Here is a 16,551-nt window from a genome sequence, read left to right on the forward strand (position 1 = left end):
GTATATAACCGATTGACAATTAACTTTTGTATCTGACCAATAATCATACTATATACTTATCCAACATAATTTGCAAATAAATTCTTAAATCAGACTGTCGAAACCTTTCTGGATTTTTATCAGTTGCTACGATTTGATCTTCAGCAACAGATAGTATACCTAGGACTCGAAAATTAAGGAACATACTCACACTACATCAGCTTTATTAAGGTGAGAGACATTCGCAACAATTTGGGACTCACCTGTCTTCTTTCGCGCCACTGAATATACATAATCAGTCGGCTGACACACTACACCTTACCCCCATCACGCTTTCAACGCCACCCCCCCGCGCCACACGTCCTCATACATATATGAAAAAACATAGATAATATACCATATCTTAGAACATATACATACGTAACAGTCTCATACCACTCTCACCCATCCCACCACGACAACCAACACTACCACACCTTCATCCACTCCGAGTCCGAACTGTTAGACTCATATCCCATCCTAAGTCACCCCCATTAAAACACTCACCGAAGATCATTGGTGGCAATTTCCCTAATAGTTGTTTTATGATAAAAACCCTCACGCGCTCCACCGATCGCCGCTCATCCACCTCCCTCTTTCATTCTCTCTCACACACACCACACTACTTTTTCACACGCGTACTTTATACTCACACAAAACATACCACCATCGAGATCAGTTATACTTGTACTTAATTGCCAGTTATTACAATGCAAAGATTGTACTACACGCAATCTCGAATACATTAGTTCACACCATCCTGCTCACATACACAATATATACCCACTACACACGATCTTCTTTGACACTCGAATCACAACAACACAAGACAACACAACACGAAGCATCCAGTGAACAAACACACATGAGCATGAGCCGGTCAATCTGAGGGCAAACCACAGCCTCCCCTTTGTTTCCATGTCACAAGGCATCACCGTTAAACAGGCAGATGCTTTTCACTTGACATAATCATCAACCTCTGGACAGGAGAGGTGACCCCTCCACCTGCTGTCAGTATGGTCAATCAATCAATCAATCAACTCAACTTTATTTATATAGAACAACCAATATTGTCCGTGACTGTCACAGTTGTACAGAATACAGTAGACAAACGCACACTCTGTACATAGAAACCCTAACACCTAACAAGGAAAAACTTCCAGATGAAACCACCCAGTTTAAGGGAAAAGGACCTCAGCAGAAAGTAGCAACAAAGGAGAACACCTACCCCACGGACGCGACAGACGATGCAAATAGATGTCACAGTAGTAAATTGAAAAGCAAATAACATTTGCAACATAGGTACCGCAAGATACATCTGGAACTGCATAGTGTGTATATAGGAAATCGCAGCAATCCAACAGAGATACGACTACATACGAGCAGAGACCTTAATGACTCCAGGACCACAACGCACCCAGACATGCAAGATCAGACTCTCACACCAAAGACAACAGCTGAGCGCAGATCTCCATACCCGACGTCGACGATAACCGCGTGTATAAACCAACCCAAACAAAAAAATTCAATGGGGAAGGGGTTACATCGGAACATAATGAGTTATTCAGGTATAAGACAGAGACTAGCCGAAGAAGAGATTGTACGCCGAGAAAAGATAAGCTATTAAATTCCTAGCGAGTACTATAGGGAGCTCAGTCGAATCAGCCCAGTAACGGAGTAAGTGGTCCCTTTTCCTAACTTCTGGTTAGCTACACGAGCCGCAGGGCATTTTGAATCAGACTGAACGACTTGACTGACTTCTTGGGTAGCACGCACAGAAAAGGCTACTAGTTACATGAGTACATTCAGAGACTATAGTAAACAAATGCATGGACTAATTTCTCTGCATCATTTGAAGGCAAGATGCCCAGTAACAGTAAGGCTAAAGTGGTATGCGTAAGATGGAAGTAGGCGGTCCTTGAGATTGAGTCATGCGCGCGTTATAAGGAGAGAATTGAAATCAAATATAACATCCAAGATTCGCTGTACAGTCTCATAGGAGGCCCAGAGTAAGCGCAGCCGAACAGGAGTAATCTGTGGATAGTTTTTGTTTCGTAGACTCTTGGTACCGTACGAGTAAACAATAACATCAATGTTTATGGGGACATGTAGTTAAACATCAAACAAGTAATGTCTTGTATTACCGATCACAACCGAGATTATATAAAGACAACACACAGACCAATGTAAACCTTAATCGAAAAACTTCATCCACGTGAGCAGTTTACATGTGAAAATCGGAAAACTCAGCAGAGAAGCATTTTCTCTACGAGGATTGGATCACAGCGGACAGAATGTGCAATGACATTGGTGAAAAATGAGAAAAGAGAATATCAATTTTGGAAAAAGGCGTGTTTCCAAGCATATATTGAATACATATGTGTAATAGGAAACCAGAATCCACTGAGTAAATGCAACATCGGACTATGCTTGAGACGACGCACAGCCAGGCTGGCAAGATCGGAGACCAGCATTTGAGGATATAAACAGGACCGAGGACAGATCATCCGCATCTATTTACTGACGAGCGAGGATCACAGCCGTTTGTCTGACAAACAAAAGCATGCTTGTGACGAACCGGCTTTTTTTAATTAGAGTAAACACAATGAACTTTGAGAGGAGTCCATCTAGTCTCCTTTTAAAGCTCTCCCCTAGACGGCAGAATAGCCGAACACAATTACACGCATACAGATAAGCATTGAAATGCAGCTGAAGCGATCTTGAACTGACTTCTTGGAACACAACTGGATATAAGGAGTTACACATAATCCAGGCCTTGAAGTAACAAATGCATGGACTAGTTTCTCTGCATCGTTTTGAGGCAAGATATGCCTGATTTTTGCAATGTTACGTAGATGGAAGTAGGCGGTCCTTGAAATTGATTTTATGTGGGTGTTAAAGGATAAATCCTGATCAAATATAACAACAAGATTACTTACAGTCTCACTGGAGGCCAATTAATGCCATCCATATATCTTTAGATAATTTGTTTCCGTAGATTCTTCGGGCCAAGTACAATAACTTCAGTTTTGGTCGTGTTTAACATCAAAAAATGTAAGGTCATCCACGTTTTTAAGTCCTTGAGGCAGTCTTGAATTTTATTTAGATGATTAATTTCATCAGGCTTGATTGATAAATATAGTTGAGTATCATCCGCATAACAATGAAAGTTTACAGAAGGATTCCTTATAATATTGCCTAACGGAAGCATATATAGTGTGAACAAAATAGGTCCAAGCACTGAGCCCTGTGGCACTCCATGGCTAACTTTGGTTTGCATGGAAGATTCATCGTTGACACGTACAAACTGAGAGCGTTCAGATAGATAGGACCTAAACCAGCCTAAAGCAGTTCCCTGTATGCCAACTAAGTGCTCTAGTCTTTGCAATAGGATATCATGGTCGATAGTATCAAATGCAGCACTGAGATCGAGCAAGACAAGAATAGAGACAAGTCCCTTGTCTGAGGCTATTAGAATGTCATTTGTGACTTTAACCAGAGCTGTCTCTGTGCTATGATGTGTTCTAAAGCCAGACTGAAAATCTTCAAATAAATCATAGTTTTTTAAGTAATCACACAGTGGTTTTGCGACTGCTTTCTCAAGAATTTTTGAGAGGAAGGGAAGATTAGAAATAGGTCTATAGTTGGCTAAAACCTCTGAATCGAGGTTGTGCTTTTTAAGAAGCGGTTTTATCACTGCTACTTTGAATGATTGTGGAACATAGCCTGATAATAAAGACATATTCATAATATTTAATAAAGAAGTGCTAATTAATGGAAAAACTTCTTTTAACAGCTTAGTTGGAATCGGGTCTAAGATACACGTTGATGGTTTTGAAGAGAGAATCATTGAATTTAATTGTTCAAGGTTTATGGCTGAAAAGCATTCTAGTTTACTATCTAGTGTAATATTAGAACTTACGTTTCCGGGAGCTGTTGATAATACTATACTGGTCAAAGGCAAGAGGTCATTGATTTTGTTTCTAAGAGTAACAATTTTATCGTTAAAAAAGCACATAAAATCATTGCTACTGAGTGCTATGGGAATAGAAGGCTCAGTCGAGCTGTGGCTCTCTGTCAGCCTGGCTACAGTGCTGAAAAGAAATCTTGCATTATTCTTATTCTCATCTATTAATGAAGAGTAATAAGCTGCTCTCGCTTTACGCAGTGCTTTCTTATATTCATTGAGAGTTAACATGTTATCAGCAACTAAAATGGCAAACTTCATCTTCCCGTAACTTGTGAAAGGGTTGTAATTTCAAACAGTTGGTTAACAATGTGAATTGAAACAAAACTACTTGGTAAGTTTTAAAAAAGATCAAGTTTTGGTTATAAGGGTTAGGTTGAGGGTTAAGGTTCTATTTGTTACGTTACCTAAATAAAATACGTAAGTAAAGTGATCCACATTGGCTGAGTTAAGTACTTATGAAACATTAGTTTGCTCACCTACTCAAGATATGTTTTCATGTTGACTTTTGGTTATTCTACGCTACGGGATACAAACATCGATATTCTGGGTGAAAGACCAAAGTCATTTTGACCCATTCTCCCAACAATTTTGTGCCTTCCACAGCTTACCAGTGTATATAAACAACGCACTGAGCCAAATGGGTGCTTGGTAATTCTGATTATGTTTTACATTGTTTTCCCCTTCTGCAGCATTGTGACCTGCGCTGTGACCATGAAGCAGTATGTGGAGGCTAATGTGTCCGAGCGCAGCAACACCAGCATCCAGTACTTCCTGAAGATGTGGAGCAGTGTGAGTGAGACCCTCATCTTCATCTTCCTCGGCGTGTCCACAATACAGGATGTCCACATGTGGAGCTGGCCCTTCGTCTGCTCCACGCTGCTGCTCTGCCTCGTCTGGAGGGCCTCAGGTAGCTTTAAAAATATGTGCTGTTTCTCGCCAAAGCTTGATAAACAGTTGTCAAAATAAAGAACCGACACATTTCATTTCCTCTGAAGGTGTTCTCCTGCTGACCGCTGTGGTGAACAAGCTCCGGAGGAACACTGTGACATTTAGAGATCAGTTCATCATTGCCTATGGAGGCATGAGAGGGGCGATCTGCTTCTCTCTCGTCTTCCTGATCGATGACTTCCCAAAGAAGAGACTCTTCATCACAACTACCATCGTGGTCATCCTCTTCACTGTCTTTGTACAGGTGTGAGAACTATGTCACTTCAGAAAAAACATGGTTATTTTTTTCTTTTTGGTTACATTGAGTACTTTTTTGTATATTTGTTGAGTTTGGTTTTGTCTGCTTTACAGGGGATGACTATTAAACCTCTAGTGGAGTTGCTGGATGTGAAGAGGAAGAAGAGAGGTCTAAATACAGTCAGTGAGGAGATCCACAGCAGGGTGAGGAATTACATCACCTATGGCAATATGGTGGGCCTTCAGCATTGTCTGCAAGGTAGACAGTATACACTTTTAAAGGTTGCACCAAAATAATGATTTGGTATTTTTTCCTTCGCACGCAAATAGGTCTGCATAAAATCCAGATCATTACAAACTACAGTGTAAGTAATTGTAACAATTAGTTATAATTACATTTAAAAGTGTGCACCAATTAGCTTCAGACCTTCACTGTAATACTTTTCTTGCTTTGAGAATCATGCTGTCAGACAATGTTGATATCAAAGCATATTAACTACCTAATTAAATAAAGCATGATTGTTTAGTGTCATCGTATAGTGAACATTTATCCATCTTCTAAGTAAAGGTGCAACAACAATGAACTACAGTTGATTCATATTTTTAGTAAAAAAGAATGCGCCCCTTTATCTGTGAACACCAAAAATAATGATAGATACGCATAGATAGTTATATTTCAGAACCTTTGACAATACTTTCTTAATAGATATGCAGCATGAATGAATGAAAACCTCCTTTAAAATAATCAATGAACAATTACATAATAGGCAAAATGTAAATGAATGAACTTTAAATGATTGTGTCCTTTCAGCTCATTGACCACCTTCTGGCAGGAATAGAGGATGTGGTTGGTTACTGGGGGCAGCACTACTGGAAAGACAAGTTCGTTTTTCTTGTTTTACATTGACTTTACAGTTTATGTGTGGCAGGTGTTTCTCCTAAAGTTATATTATTGAAGACCTGGTATGGTCAATAGGTGGCAGCAAATACCTTATGCAAAAGTTCCTGACCATTTCCTACTGAAAGGACAACTAATAATGTCAAGTGACGACTGACATGTACTTTATGTGTGTTTGTGAGGTTTGAGCAGTTCAATAAGAAGTATCTTCGTCGTTTCCTGATCCGTGACGATCACCAGGCCCACTCCAGCATCCTCAGAGTTTACCAGGAGCTGGAGAGAAGGGAGCAGAGGGGAGATGAGGAGGCCCCCCCGCCAGTGTGAGAAAACATGTTTTTACTTTATGTCAGAGTCTCTTGTATAAGGCTTAGGGATCCCTTAATCTTAAGGATTTCATTAAAGAGTGGGGGCATAAAAACTGAGAAGAGTCAAGACCATGATCTCATTTACAATGCTGACCTGGCCAAGAAGGCAGCAACGTTACACATTATTACAAATAACATAGAAATATAAAATACAGAGAACACAACTCTGTAAAAGTAAACAAAAAGACGAAAAGCAGTTTGAAAATGAACGTTAACATAATTTCCACCATAGCTTTTTTCTTACTTCATGGCACATTCTTACTTCATGGCACTGAACATTGAGGAAATATCGGTTATCTCAACACAGTTTTTGGCTAAATGGATCTTAATAATCACTGCTCCCTTTTAGAGTGGACCACCGCTCCCACACCCGCCCCCTCTTGCCCGAGGAGATGGAGAGCATCCGGCGTATTCTCTCAAGAAACCTTCAACACTTCAATAACATGGTAAATTCACAGCTTTGGTTCGATGAAGAATTAACTGAACATGCACTATAGGTATGTGCTATTCATCTGCTGTTGGTGTGTGCTTGTGTGGTCCCTCAAGCAGAGACCGGCCTACAGCAGACACACTTTGCACCAGGACGCCACCATGGGTCGAGCGAGGAAGCCTCTCCACAGACACCAGAGTCTGGGAGAAAGATGCACGTACAACACTCAGGTACTGTATCCATGAAAACACAAATATAATTTTTCTTAAAGCAAGTGAACATTTCAGCAAATCAAGTTACTATCACCATTCAAAAGTCACGTAAGATGTAGTCAATTGAAAAACATAAATGATTGAATCCTTACTAATGTCCCAGAATAGTTTACAGAGATCCTTTAAAGCCAACTAAATATTGTTTGCTATTGTATTTCTTTATGAATCACTTGAGAAAGAAAGATTAAAGAAAGACAGTGACATGTATCCATTATTCATGAAAACCATTTTACTCGAGGAAAATTATCAATACGCTCCATTAAGGCCCATTTATTTCAACAGACAGATTTAGTTAAAACCTCCAGGTTTTTTTATGGTGTACTTTCATTGCCTGTTTTGCTCTGTTGTGACAGGGGGAGGATGGAGAGTTTAACGGCTCATGCAGAGGGAGAGCAGGACTCAGCAGGTCCCACACAGGTACGTTTGTTACATATAAATCTACAAAAACAAATATCAGACAAAAATATGCTATGTTTTCCCTTCAGGTTTCAGTACTCTGTTCCAGACTAAGGTCCCAATGATATGAATGTTTTTATGTTTCAAATGTTTGTGTGTGTGTGTGTGTGTGTGTGTGTGTGTGTGTGTGTGTGTGTGTGTGTGTGTGTGTGTGTGTGTGTGTGTGTGTGTGTGTGTGTGTGTGTGTGTGTGTGAGTGAATCTAAGTTACCGCTATGGGAACTATAAATGGGAAAACAAGTAAATGGCTGACAGAAAGTTTTTTTTAATAAAGTGATGTATTATTACAACATATTATATATTAACATATTAGGGCTGCATAATATATATTTTTTGGATATCATCATTGCATTATTAATGTAAGCAATAAAAACATTAAAGACGACAATCTTTTATTTTGTTTGTCTAAAGAGAGGAGTACAATCAGCAATCTTAAATAAGCCATCCCTTATTTTGATTTCACTTCAATTTCTTCCCAAAAAATGTTGTACAAATAATCTCCTTAAATATTTGTTTTAATTCAACAAACTAGTTGTTGTTTTGGCAGTATTGTCAAGCAGCAGAAAAATAGAACTGATTACACTTTAATTCTTTATCCAAAGTAAAATCGCTATCGTTATATTTATAACTTTATACATTATATTAATATATTCATAGCCTATTTTCCCAATATGTTTAAGCCCTAATCAATAAACAGTTTTGCTGACCCAGGCCTTTGTCTTCTCTAATGCTGTCAGTATTCATTAACGAAACACTGGCTTAAAATATAGAAAACTCATGATATTGTCCCTTGTCTCACTCCACCTCCTGACCTTTGACCTTGACATCTATAGCATTCTGACTTACACTGCAGCTCTCCTCTTTTGAAGTGTGCTCCATGAGCCCAAGGCCTGTCCTGCAGGACGCATCAGTCCCAGCAGCTTCAGCTCAGACCAGAGGACGAGTGGATCCGGACTCTGAAGCTTTCAGAGAGGAGCAGATCTCTCCAGAACAACATGAAGCCCCTGCGGAGAGAGCCGCGAGGAAACAACTCAGCTTTGTTTTGGAGAGCGAGAAGCAGCCATGAAGGCAGAATGTGACAAAGAAGACATTTAAAATGGATCAAAATGGCTCCATAAAGTGATAATTATCTCATATGTATTTATCCATAGAGTTGTGGGATTTAAAGGTTGATAAAAGGTTTAGCATTTTCATGGATACCTTCACATTAAAACTTTTAAAATGCAGCGAATAATTCTTGGTTTTATCATTTTAAGCTAAAACAAATCCTTCTAAGCTCTCACCTCATGAACACCTTTGTCAGAGGTTTGTGGGTCATTTGCATCTTTTGTCTAATTTGTTTTCAAAGTTGCACTTAAAGGTTAACAACTACCTTAGAAATACCTTGGCTCATACTGGCTGTCTACATTATAAGCACATGCACAAACCAATCCTGCCTCTTCTTGTTTCCTTGTGAAGCACACCCACTGGTAATTTGACGAGGACAGGCTTACTGCTCCCTAAAATAACTCCTGTCCCCCTGCCTGACCTCCTCAGTTACTGGTGCTGCTTTTCCCCACAGCTCCCAGTATGCCAGGGAGTGGCAGACTGTTTGTGTTTGAGATTTAAGGGTCTGGGCAGAGGGCTGCAGAGTGGACACCAGAGAGGAGCTGAGGATAATCAGACTGAAAGCTGAGGTTAAAGAGCAGTGAAGGACTTTTGTACTGGAGTTATGAGGGTGGGACCTGCAACCTTGGCTGGGGGGATATTTGGGGTAGTGGGGACATTGTGCTTCTTCATTGCCTTCACTACGGACTACTGGCTGGTGGCCAGTGACAACTGTGGACCGTATACATGGCCCACACAAACAAGACTGACAACAGATGCCAATGGGACTGAGGTAGGACGGAAACATGTGTGCACATATTGGATATTCACTAACTCAATTAGATATTCATGAATGGAAACCTCACTGCTCGCTGTCAGAATTAGTCAGTGAGCTCCAACTGAACAAATGCACATAATAATAGTCACAACATCACATGCAAGAACCACAAAAGGACCAATGTGGAATCTGATCAGACCGTGGTGAGCACACTATATCACAAAGGGATATTTAAAGAGGTACCAAAATAATTTGGAAATGCCCTTTTGTAAAGTTAGAGGACTTAAAGGCAAAGGGAATGCATTTCCCTATCAAAAAATATGTAGAAACTCATAGATAGGTTTATACTTTATTCATCCCAAGCTGGAGAATTGTTCAAGGATTCTGCATTCAACCCATCCTTGTATTAGGAGCAGTGTGCAGCTACTGTATTATGTACAGCGCCCGGGAGGCAGTGTAGGGGCGGTGCCTTGCTCATTGGCACCACGGCAGGACTTGGTCGTTCCAGAACCTGACCCTGCAACCTTCTGACTTCAATGCCAAAACCGTTAAAAGTTGAGTCTGTTTTAAGCATCTCTTATGAGCCCTTACAAGTTATTGGTGATGTCTGTATGTGCAGCTCTTTACCTAGATTTTCAATATGTTTTCCTTTTGTTGTATTTCTGGTGTCAACCACTACAAAAATGCAGCCACTAGGTGTCCCATGGTAGAAGAAAGTTACAAAAAAGGCAGAAAAAAGGTTGTAAGAACGGAACTAAGGCAAAATGCCAAGCGAACATACTTTAGCTCATCTTGGGATGGCTTTTATCCGTTGGCGAGCATAGTTACTTTTGGTTTGGCAAGTGTAGGGCAGTGTCTTCGGAGCTTTTCAATGTCTCTATAAAATCCATTTGTTTTCAAGGCTTTTAAAATATGTCTTTATAGGACACACTTCGATCATAATGATACAAGATTTTATTTTCACAGCAGTCTTACGAAGTTTTACATTAGATGAATTTAGCATGTTAGCATTCTAGCATTTGCTAATTAGCGTTAAATAGAAGGTGCAGCTAAGAAATTATGAGATTGTAATTCGTTTGATGACATCATCTGAGTTATTTTCTCCAACAATCACATGGCTGTTTTCACATGCAGTGTAGTACTGAAAGATCTACATGTGTAAACTCAGCAGAGAGCCCCTGTATTTCCCAGTCTGTTCAGCCATGCAACATTCTGAGAAAGTTCACAAAATGCAAAGTAAGAGATATATTTATAAAAAGCTAATCCCTTGTTGAACTCCTCCCTAACTCTGCAGCACAACTAAGTCTTTCATTTTCAATAAAAGAGGATGATTTAAGTTGCTGTGCGTTATTCAGCACCATCAATCATTCTTTTGACAAGCAAATGGAGAGTATCACTCATGCGTGTTTCATGAGTTCCCCTCAAAAACCTCACAGACGACGGCAGGCCATAATGAGAACCACGTTTGATGCCGTGCCCCTGCTGAAGTGCTGAGTCACTAACAGAGCAGTGTTGACAAATCTGACACACATTAAGTCCTCAGACATTTCAGTAACCGTCTCTATGTTTGTGTGCTGATATCTCTTCTTTCTTTTAGATCGAGATAGTGGAGGCAGTCACTGTTTCTCCTCCACCTCTCACTCTGCACCACGAGGGCTTCTTTTGGCGGTGTGTGTTTCAGGTGGATCCCTCGGCGAGCGCACACCTGGCCATTCTCTTCAGTATGTATGCCTTCTAACAAGGCGACAAACATGTTTGGTTAGGGCTCGTTCAATGTATTTGCACTGTGCTAAGCAGTGTGGTCTGCTTGACATGCAACAAGTGCAGGAAAGAAAAATGTGTATACTTTTGATATTGGATGGAAAATATACAGGAGAACAAGAAGAATGTGTTGGCATCTATGTAAGTGTGTGGAGTATTTTAGCTCTTGTGTGTTTAAACACTCTATAGTGGTTCTTCAAGACTTTTCTTTTTACTTTTTCAGCCAACCAGCCAGAATCCAAGGTGTGTATCCATGGTTACCTCTTTCCCCTGCCTGTTGCAGTTGGACAGGTGCCTCATCCAAGTTATGATGCGACAGCAGGTAACACACTCACACATATGCTTTCAACATAACTTGAAGGTGGGAATGTTTCCAGTTTAAATGTCCTACTTCGGACCTCAAAGTGTTTCAAGTGTGTGGCACCAAACATAAACAGAAAACCTGGTTGACCATGAAAGACTAATGTTTTGTTTGCAATACAACTCATTTGAACTATCAGCAGTATGTCCTCTATATTTAATTTGGATACTGTAATGCAGGGAAGCTATGGATATGTCTAAAGCATTTATTGTGTAAGGGAGATTGTGACCCGGAAGCTGACAAATATGGAACTATGCCAGCTCAATCTTTATGTCTATGCTAGCCCATCTCCTGTCATATACTATGCCATATAGATAGATAAATTACTTATTTTTGATGGTGACCTGGTTTTATTTCTTGCAGTGTTTCGGGGTTTCTGGACCGTGCTGATAATCTTTGGCCTGGTCGCTGCTCTAACTGGAGGCTTCCTGTTGGTCTGCGGCATCCCCTTCTTCAGCCACAAACTCTACAAAGTGGGCGGTGCCTTCCTCATCGCTGCTGGTAAAACATCGTCTTTGTACATCAATCAATCAATCACAACACTTTATTAATCCCAGAGGGAAATTAGGTTTTGTTGCATTTTAATCCTTAAAATATAATAAATAAACGTTGTTGATGGAAACGTTGTTTATGTAAATATTACACGAGCAGTCCAGAATCCATTGATGGAAATGTTGTCCTCTGATGTTTTCATAAAGCACAGTTCAGATATTCTCCCTTACTGCTAACTAATGCCGTTAGCTCATCCATTCCATTAGCCACGGATCTTTTACGTGGCCCATGATGAAAGGCGGGAAACAACTTATATCTCCTTATGTCCATAAATCTGGACCCAGCTCTCTTCCTTCTTTGCATGAATCTGAATCCTTCAGATTGGGGGTAGCCGTTGTATCGACTGCTATGCTAGTCCTGCTATCAGCTGTCCCTGGTGTAAACAAGGCGTTTATGGGAAACAAAACCTTCCCTACAAGAAAGTTTAAAGATGGCACAGCTTAATAAGTTACTATAGAAGTTAGTAATAGAAAAATTACAATTTAGATCAAATAATACAACTAAACGTTTGAACCTCCAACACAGTCGCACGGCATTTCGTGTTATAGTCACGAAATTAATCTATTGATTCGTGTTCACCAACACGATTTCGCCATTTCTTTCGTGTCACACAGAACAATTTTAAAAGCAATGTAAATAATAACAAATTAGAAGGAAAAAAAAGATTTTAAAAAATACAGATTTCAGTATTCTGACGCAGAACGATTTTAGAAGCAATGTATTTCTATTGGTAGTATGTTTCGTGCCTGCACCAAATAATAAGAAATTAGAAGGAAAGATTTCAGTACTCTGAGGCTCTGAGCCCCATTTATTTTCCTCGCGGACGGCAAAAAAACCCAGACATTATACAATTTAAAATAAAAGGGCCTTTTATTTTAAATTGTATAATGTCTGGGTTTTTTTGCCGTCCGCGAGGAAAATAAATGGGGCTCAGAGCCTCAGAGTACTGAAATCTTTCCTTCTAANAATTCAGACAGGGGAGCTCCGCACCCCCTGCCTGCCGCTAGGGGGTGCTGCAGCGCCCTCAGCACCCCCCTTCCCGCGCCCATGATTGCTAGTATGTTTCGTCCACGTCTTTTTGTCCAGTCGGGTCTTGGAAGACCGGAAACTGTGTGGTTCATAAAAACATTTTCTTACTCAATATCAAACCACGATTATCGTTNAACCCAGACATTATACAATTTAAAATAAAAGGGATAGGGTTAGGGTAAGATATTGATTAAGAAAATGTTTTTATGAACCACACAGCTTCCGGTCTTCCAAGACCCGACCGGACAAAAAGACGTGGTGCAGACACGAAACATACTACCAATAGAAATACATTGCTTTTAAAATTGTTCTGTGAGACACGAAAAAAATGCGAAAATCGTGTTGGTGAACACGAATCAATAGATTAAATAAATGTCATGACTATAACACGAAATGCTGTGAGACTGGGTTGAAACCTCACAGGAGCAACTGCAACAGGCTGCTTTCACATTTGGCAGATGCGCCTCCATGTGAGGAGATATAACCATGGTATCTATCTGCAGTGTGAAATATGCTGCTAGGGGAATAGGTGAATGCACAGACACTTACACATGTCTCAGTCATCATGCTGTCAGCTGTTGATTTCGTTCACATGACAAACACCAACACACAGAGCAGCAGATGTCTACTGTCGCCAAGGGTGTAACTTTGGTTTGAGAAGTGGGGTCAGAAAACAGGGGGTCCACCGCAATTAAACATTTTCTCGATGCAATTCCATTTCCTGCCTTTCTACAAATATATTAGGGACTATGGTGTTAAAAAGTCCAAGAAAAATGTGTAGTGTATTACATATTGAGTGTGCAAAATTATCTAGTATCCTATCCATGTGAACCTGTTTTATTTGTGGGTGGACTTCACATCCTCTAGGGGGGTCCAGGGGCATGCACCCCCGGGAAGATTTATTTCTTTAAATTGAAGTTAAATCACTCAGAGAGTCCTTTACCTCACCTAAACTGACGTTATCTCAGCATCTCAGTCCGACAGGAGAGGACTCTCCCTCTCCTTATTGTTGAAACAGCTTCTAATCTTCGTTAGCTCCGAGCTAGCACCAGATACTAACAACAACCTCTGTAACTCTCTCTGTCTCTCTCTCTCCCTCTCTCTCTCTCTCTCTCTCTCTCTCTCTCTCTCTCTCTCTCTCTGTTTCTCTCTCTCACAAAATGTGCTCGTACACACAGACGCTCCTCCGTGACAATGACTGTTTGCGTAAAAAAAAAACACATTTGAAAAGTGGGGGGGACACCAACGGGATTTTCAAAAGTGTCCCTCCTGTCCCCAGTGGAAATTATGCCCATGACTGTCGCTTTAACAACAGCGGGTTTATACACTGCTACTGTGGTAACATTAGAATTTAGTAGGAGCTGCATTCCTCTGGTGTTACTCACAAGAGTGATATCTGTGTCTCTCTAAAACTTCTCCAGCCCTCTTGTTCCTGTTCCTGCTGCTGCTCTACGTGCTGTGGATGGAGGTGATGGACGTGAAGCGCTACGTCCTGCAGGAGAGGGGGGAGACGTGTCCCGATGCTCAGGTGTCTGTGCTCTACGGCCTGTCGTTCATGGTGGCTGCCGCCGGCGTTCCTCTGGTGCTCGTCTCTGGGATGGTCTTCATGCTGGTGGGCCGTGCGCTGAGAGGCAGCAAGTGAGCCTGCCATCTGGCCTGCAGCGGAAGAAAGGACTGACCTTTTTATCTGGTGCACTGGGACACAGCAGCACACTCATGGGATGTTAAACTGGCTGGAAAGACGTGATCAATATTGCAGTAGCACCCTTTGGATGTCAAAACAGTCAGATACACTACTTTTCTGTTTTCCATAACTTTGCTTTATTTATATGAGAAAAATATGCATTTCTAAGAACATTAATGTCACAACAAGAACATTAATGTCACAACAAGTCAATGTTAGAGGGTTATTCAGATTATTCATTTTTCAACTTTAAATCTTGCCTCATCCTAACAGTAATGCAAAGTTGTTACAATATGATTAACCAATCGTCAACTGGGTCCATCCAGGCTAAACTAAGAAAATTCTGCTACTTACTAACAGCAGGGCAAGAATACCACAAACTCAACCAAACTGCTATCAGGGTTAGGGTTAAGCTGCATTCACTTGACAAGGTGTAAAACGGCTCTGCGCTGATGCTGTTGTGTTTGTATGGTGCTCTGACCCCATTTACCACAAATCGCGTTTCACGTGACTGCAGCAATAGGGTTAGGTGTCACTTGATAGTTCGAGGTTTCACTTGTTTAATGCTTTTCAACTCACTTTCTTTGCCGCCAAACATTTTAGCTTGAATGGGTGCTTTGGGTGGGGATAAAGGTCGCTCACCAAGAGCTTTAGCTATTTTTGTATTTTTGTTTCACTGAAAAGCCCTCTGGCAGCTCAACTTGTTTTTTCTCTAATATTGAACTCAGTGAAGACTACACTCTTCTGTAACTCACTATTATTTCTCATGGAACAAGTGTTATAACAAGACAGGACGGGCCATTGGTAGTCAGTTAGCAGTAGATATCTCTTCACAATACATTGACTTATTGGACATAAAGTCAAAACTGTTACTTCTTCACATTCTGTTGATTCTTTTTTACTGTTTGTAAGTGAAATTCTGGGCATTTCTTGGACATTGTACCTTTAAGGAGCAATATAATAATGTAACAACATTGTGTACATATATTTCTTCCACTGCTGGCATTGTACAGATGGATGTTTTTTTCATTATTGCTGCAAATAATGAGTCCAAACAGCTGAATGGGAGAAATGTAGTGCTGAACCAGCTGTGTCTCCTGTCCTGATTTTGGAACATGATCAAAGTAGGCTAGCTGGAGTGGGGTGAGGTGGGAGGGAGGGATGGCTGGATGGACTGGGGACAGAAATTGTGTCTTTAGAGGGTGGGGGTGGGGGTATTGCAGGAGAGGGACGTATATGGGGGGAATAGAGAGAGAATTGATGCTTGTAGGGGGGCACAAGGGGGCTTTTGAGAAATGAACAGCTGTTTGTGGGTTTGGTCAGTGTACAGCAGGCCGGCCACCTGCCTCCTGCCTCCTTCTTACCAGTCACATTTCACTCCCCCATCGAAATCTTCTTGCATTCTCTTGTCTGTCTCGTTCTGTTTCATTCATCTGTCTGAACCTACACTAACTTTTCATTCAGAATTTAAGAAACCCATTTATTGACACACATCCATTGCAAACAGAGACAGAATGACCCACACCCTTAAATGGTAAGCGCAGACTTGTGATTGTATCAGCAATATTAGATGATGCTTCCTTTTTATTGGTCTGAATTGGCAGAAGCAGGCGGGTGGACTCTATCTATCACACATATCAGCTTTCATCTGCGCTACTGGGAGCAAGAGTGGCCAAGAGAGAGGGGGCATGTTTGCTTCAAAGACCT

The 16,551-nt window shown here is 40.8% G+C and overlaps 2 protein-coding genes across 2 annotated transcripts in view; both read left to right on the forward strand.

Annotated features, from left to right (window-relative positions):
* Nucleotides 1-8,694, forward strand: part of LOC104946191 (sodium/hydrogen exchanger 2-like) — an 11,330-nt gene extending 2,636 nt beyond the window's left edge. The window contains exons 4-13 of the mRNA XM_010771970.1: nt 4,592-4,629; nt 4,678-4,895; nt 4,984-5,180; nt 5,288-5,377; nt 5,985-6,055; nt 6,254-6,391; nt 6,786-6,882; nt 6,983-7,096; nt 7,492-7,555; nt 8,463-8,694. Coding sequence (XP_010770272.1) covers nt 4,592-4,629; nt 4,678-4,895; nt 4,984-5,180; nt 5,288-5,377; nt 5,985-6,055; nt 6,254-6,391; nt 6,786-6,882; nt 6,983-7,096; nt 7,492-7,555; nt 8,463-8,659 — 1,224 coding nt within the window. The 3' untranslated portion in view covers nt 8,660-8,694. The remainder of the gene's footprint in view (nt 1-4,591; nt 4,630-4,677; nt 4,896-4,983; nt 5,181-5,287; nt 5,378-5,984; nt 6,056-6,253; nt 6,392-6,785; nt 6,883-6,982; nt 7,097-7,491; nt 7,556-8,462) is intronic.
* Nucleotides 8,695-9,190: 496 nt separating this feature from the next.
* LOC104946186 (transmembrane protein 182-like) lies at nt 9,191-15,982 on the forward strand. Its single transcript, XM_010771966.1, has 5 exons — nt 9,191-9,472; nt 11,055-11,178; nt 11,442-11,540; nt 11,943-12,080; nt 14,582-15,982. The coding sequence occupies exons 1-5, from the start codon at nt 9,305-9,307 to the stop codon at nt 14,800-14,802; spliced, it is 750 nt and encodes a 249-aa protein (XP_010770268.1). The 5' UTR covers nt 9,191-9,304; the 3' UTR covers nt 14,803-15,982.
* Nucleotides 15,983-16,551: the final 569 nt, after the last annotated feature.

The sequence above is a fragment of the Notothenia coriiceps genome, unplaced genomic scaffold (assembly GCF_000735185.1).
Source record: "Notothenia coriiceps isolate Sejong01 unplaced genomic scaffold, NC01 NC01_scaffold00010734, whole genome shotgun sequence".
NCBI lineage: Eukaryota > Metazoa > Chordata > Actinopteri > Perciformes > Nototheniidae > Notothenia > Notothenia coriiceps.

Coding starts and splice junctions, on each gene's coding strand:
- LOC104946186 (XM_010771966.1), top strand. CDS start 9,305: ATGAGGGTGGGACCTGCAACCTTGGCTGGGGGGATATTTGGGGTAGTG. Junction 11,179..11,441: donor ACACCTGGCCATTCTCTTCA/GTATGTATGCCT, acceptor TTACTTTTTCAG/CCAACCAGCCAGAATCCAAG. Junction 12,081..14,581: donor TGCCTTCCTCATCGCTGCTG/GTAAAACATCGT, acceptor AAACTTCTCCAG/CCCTCTTGTTCCTGTTCCTG.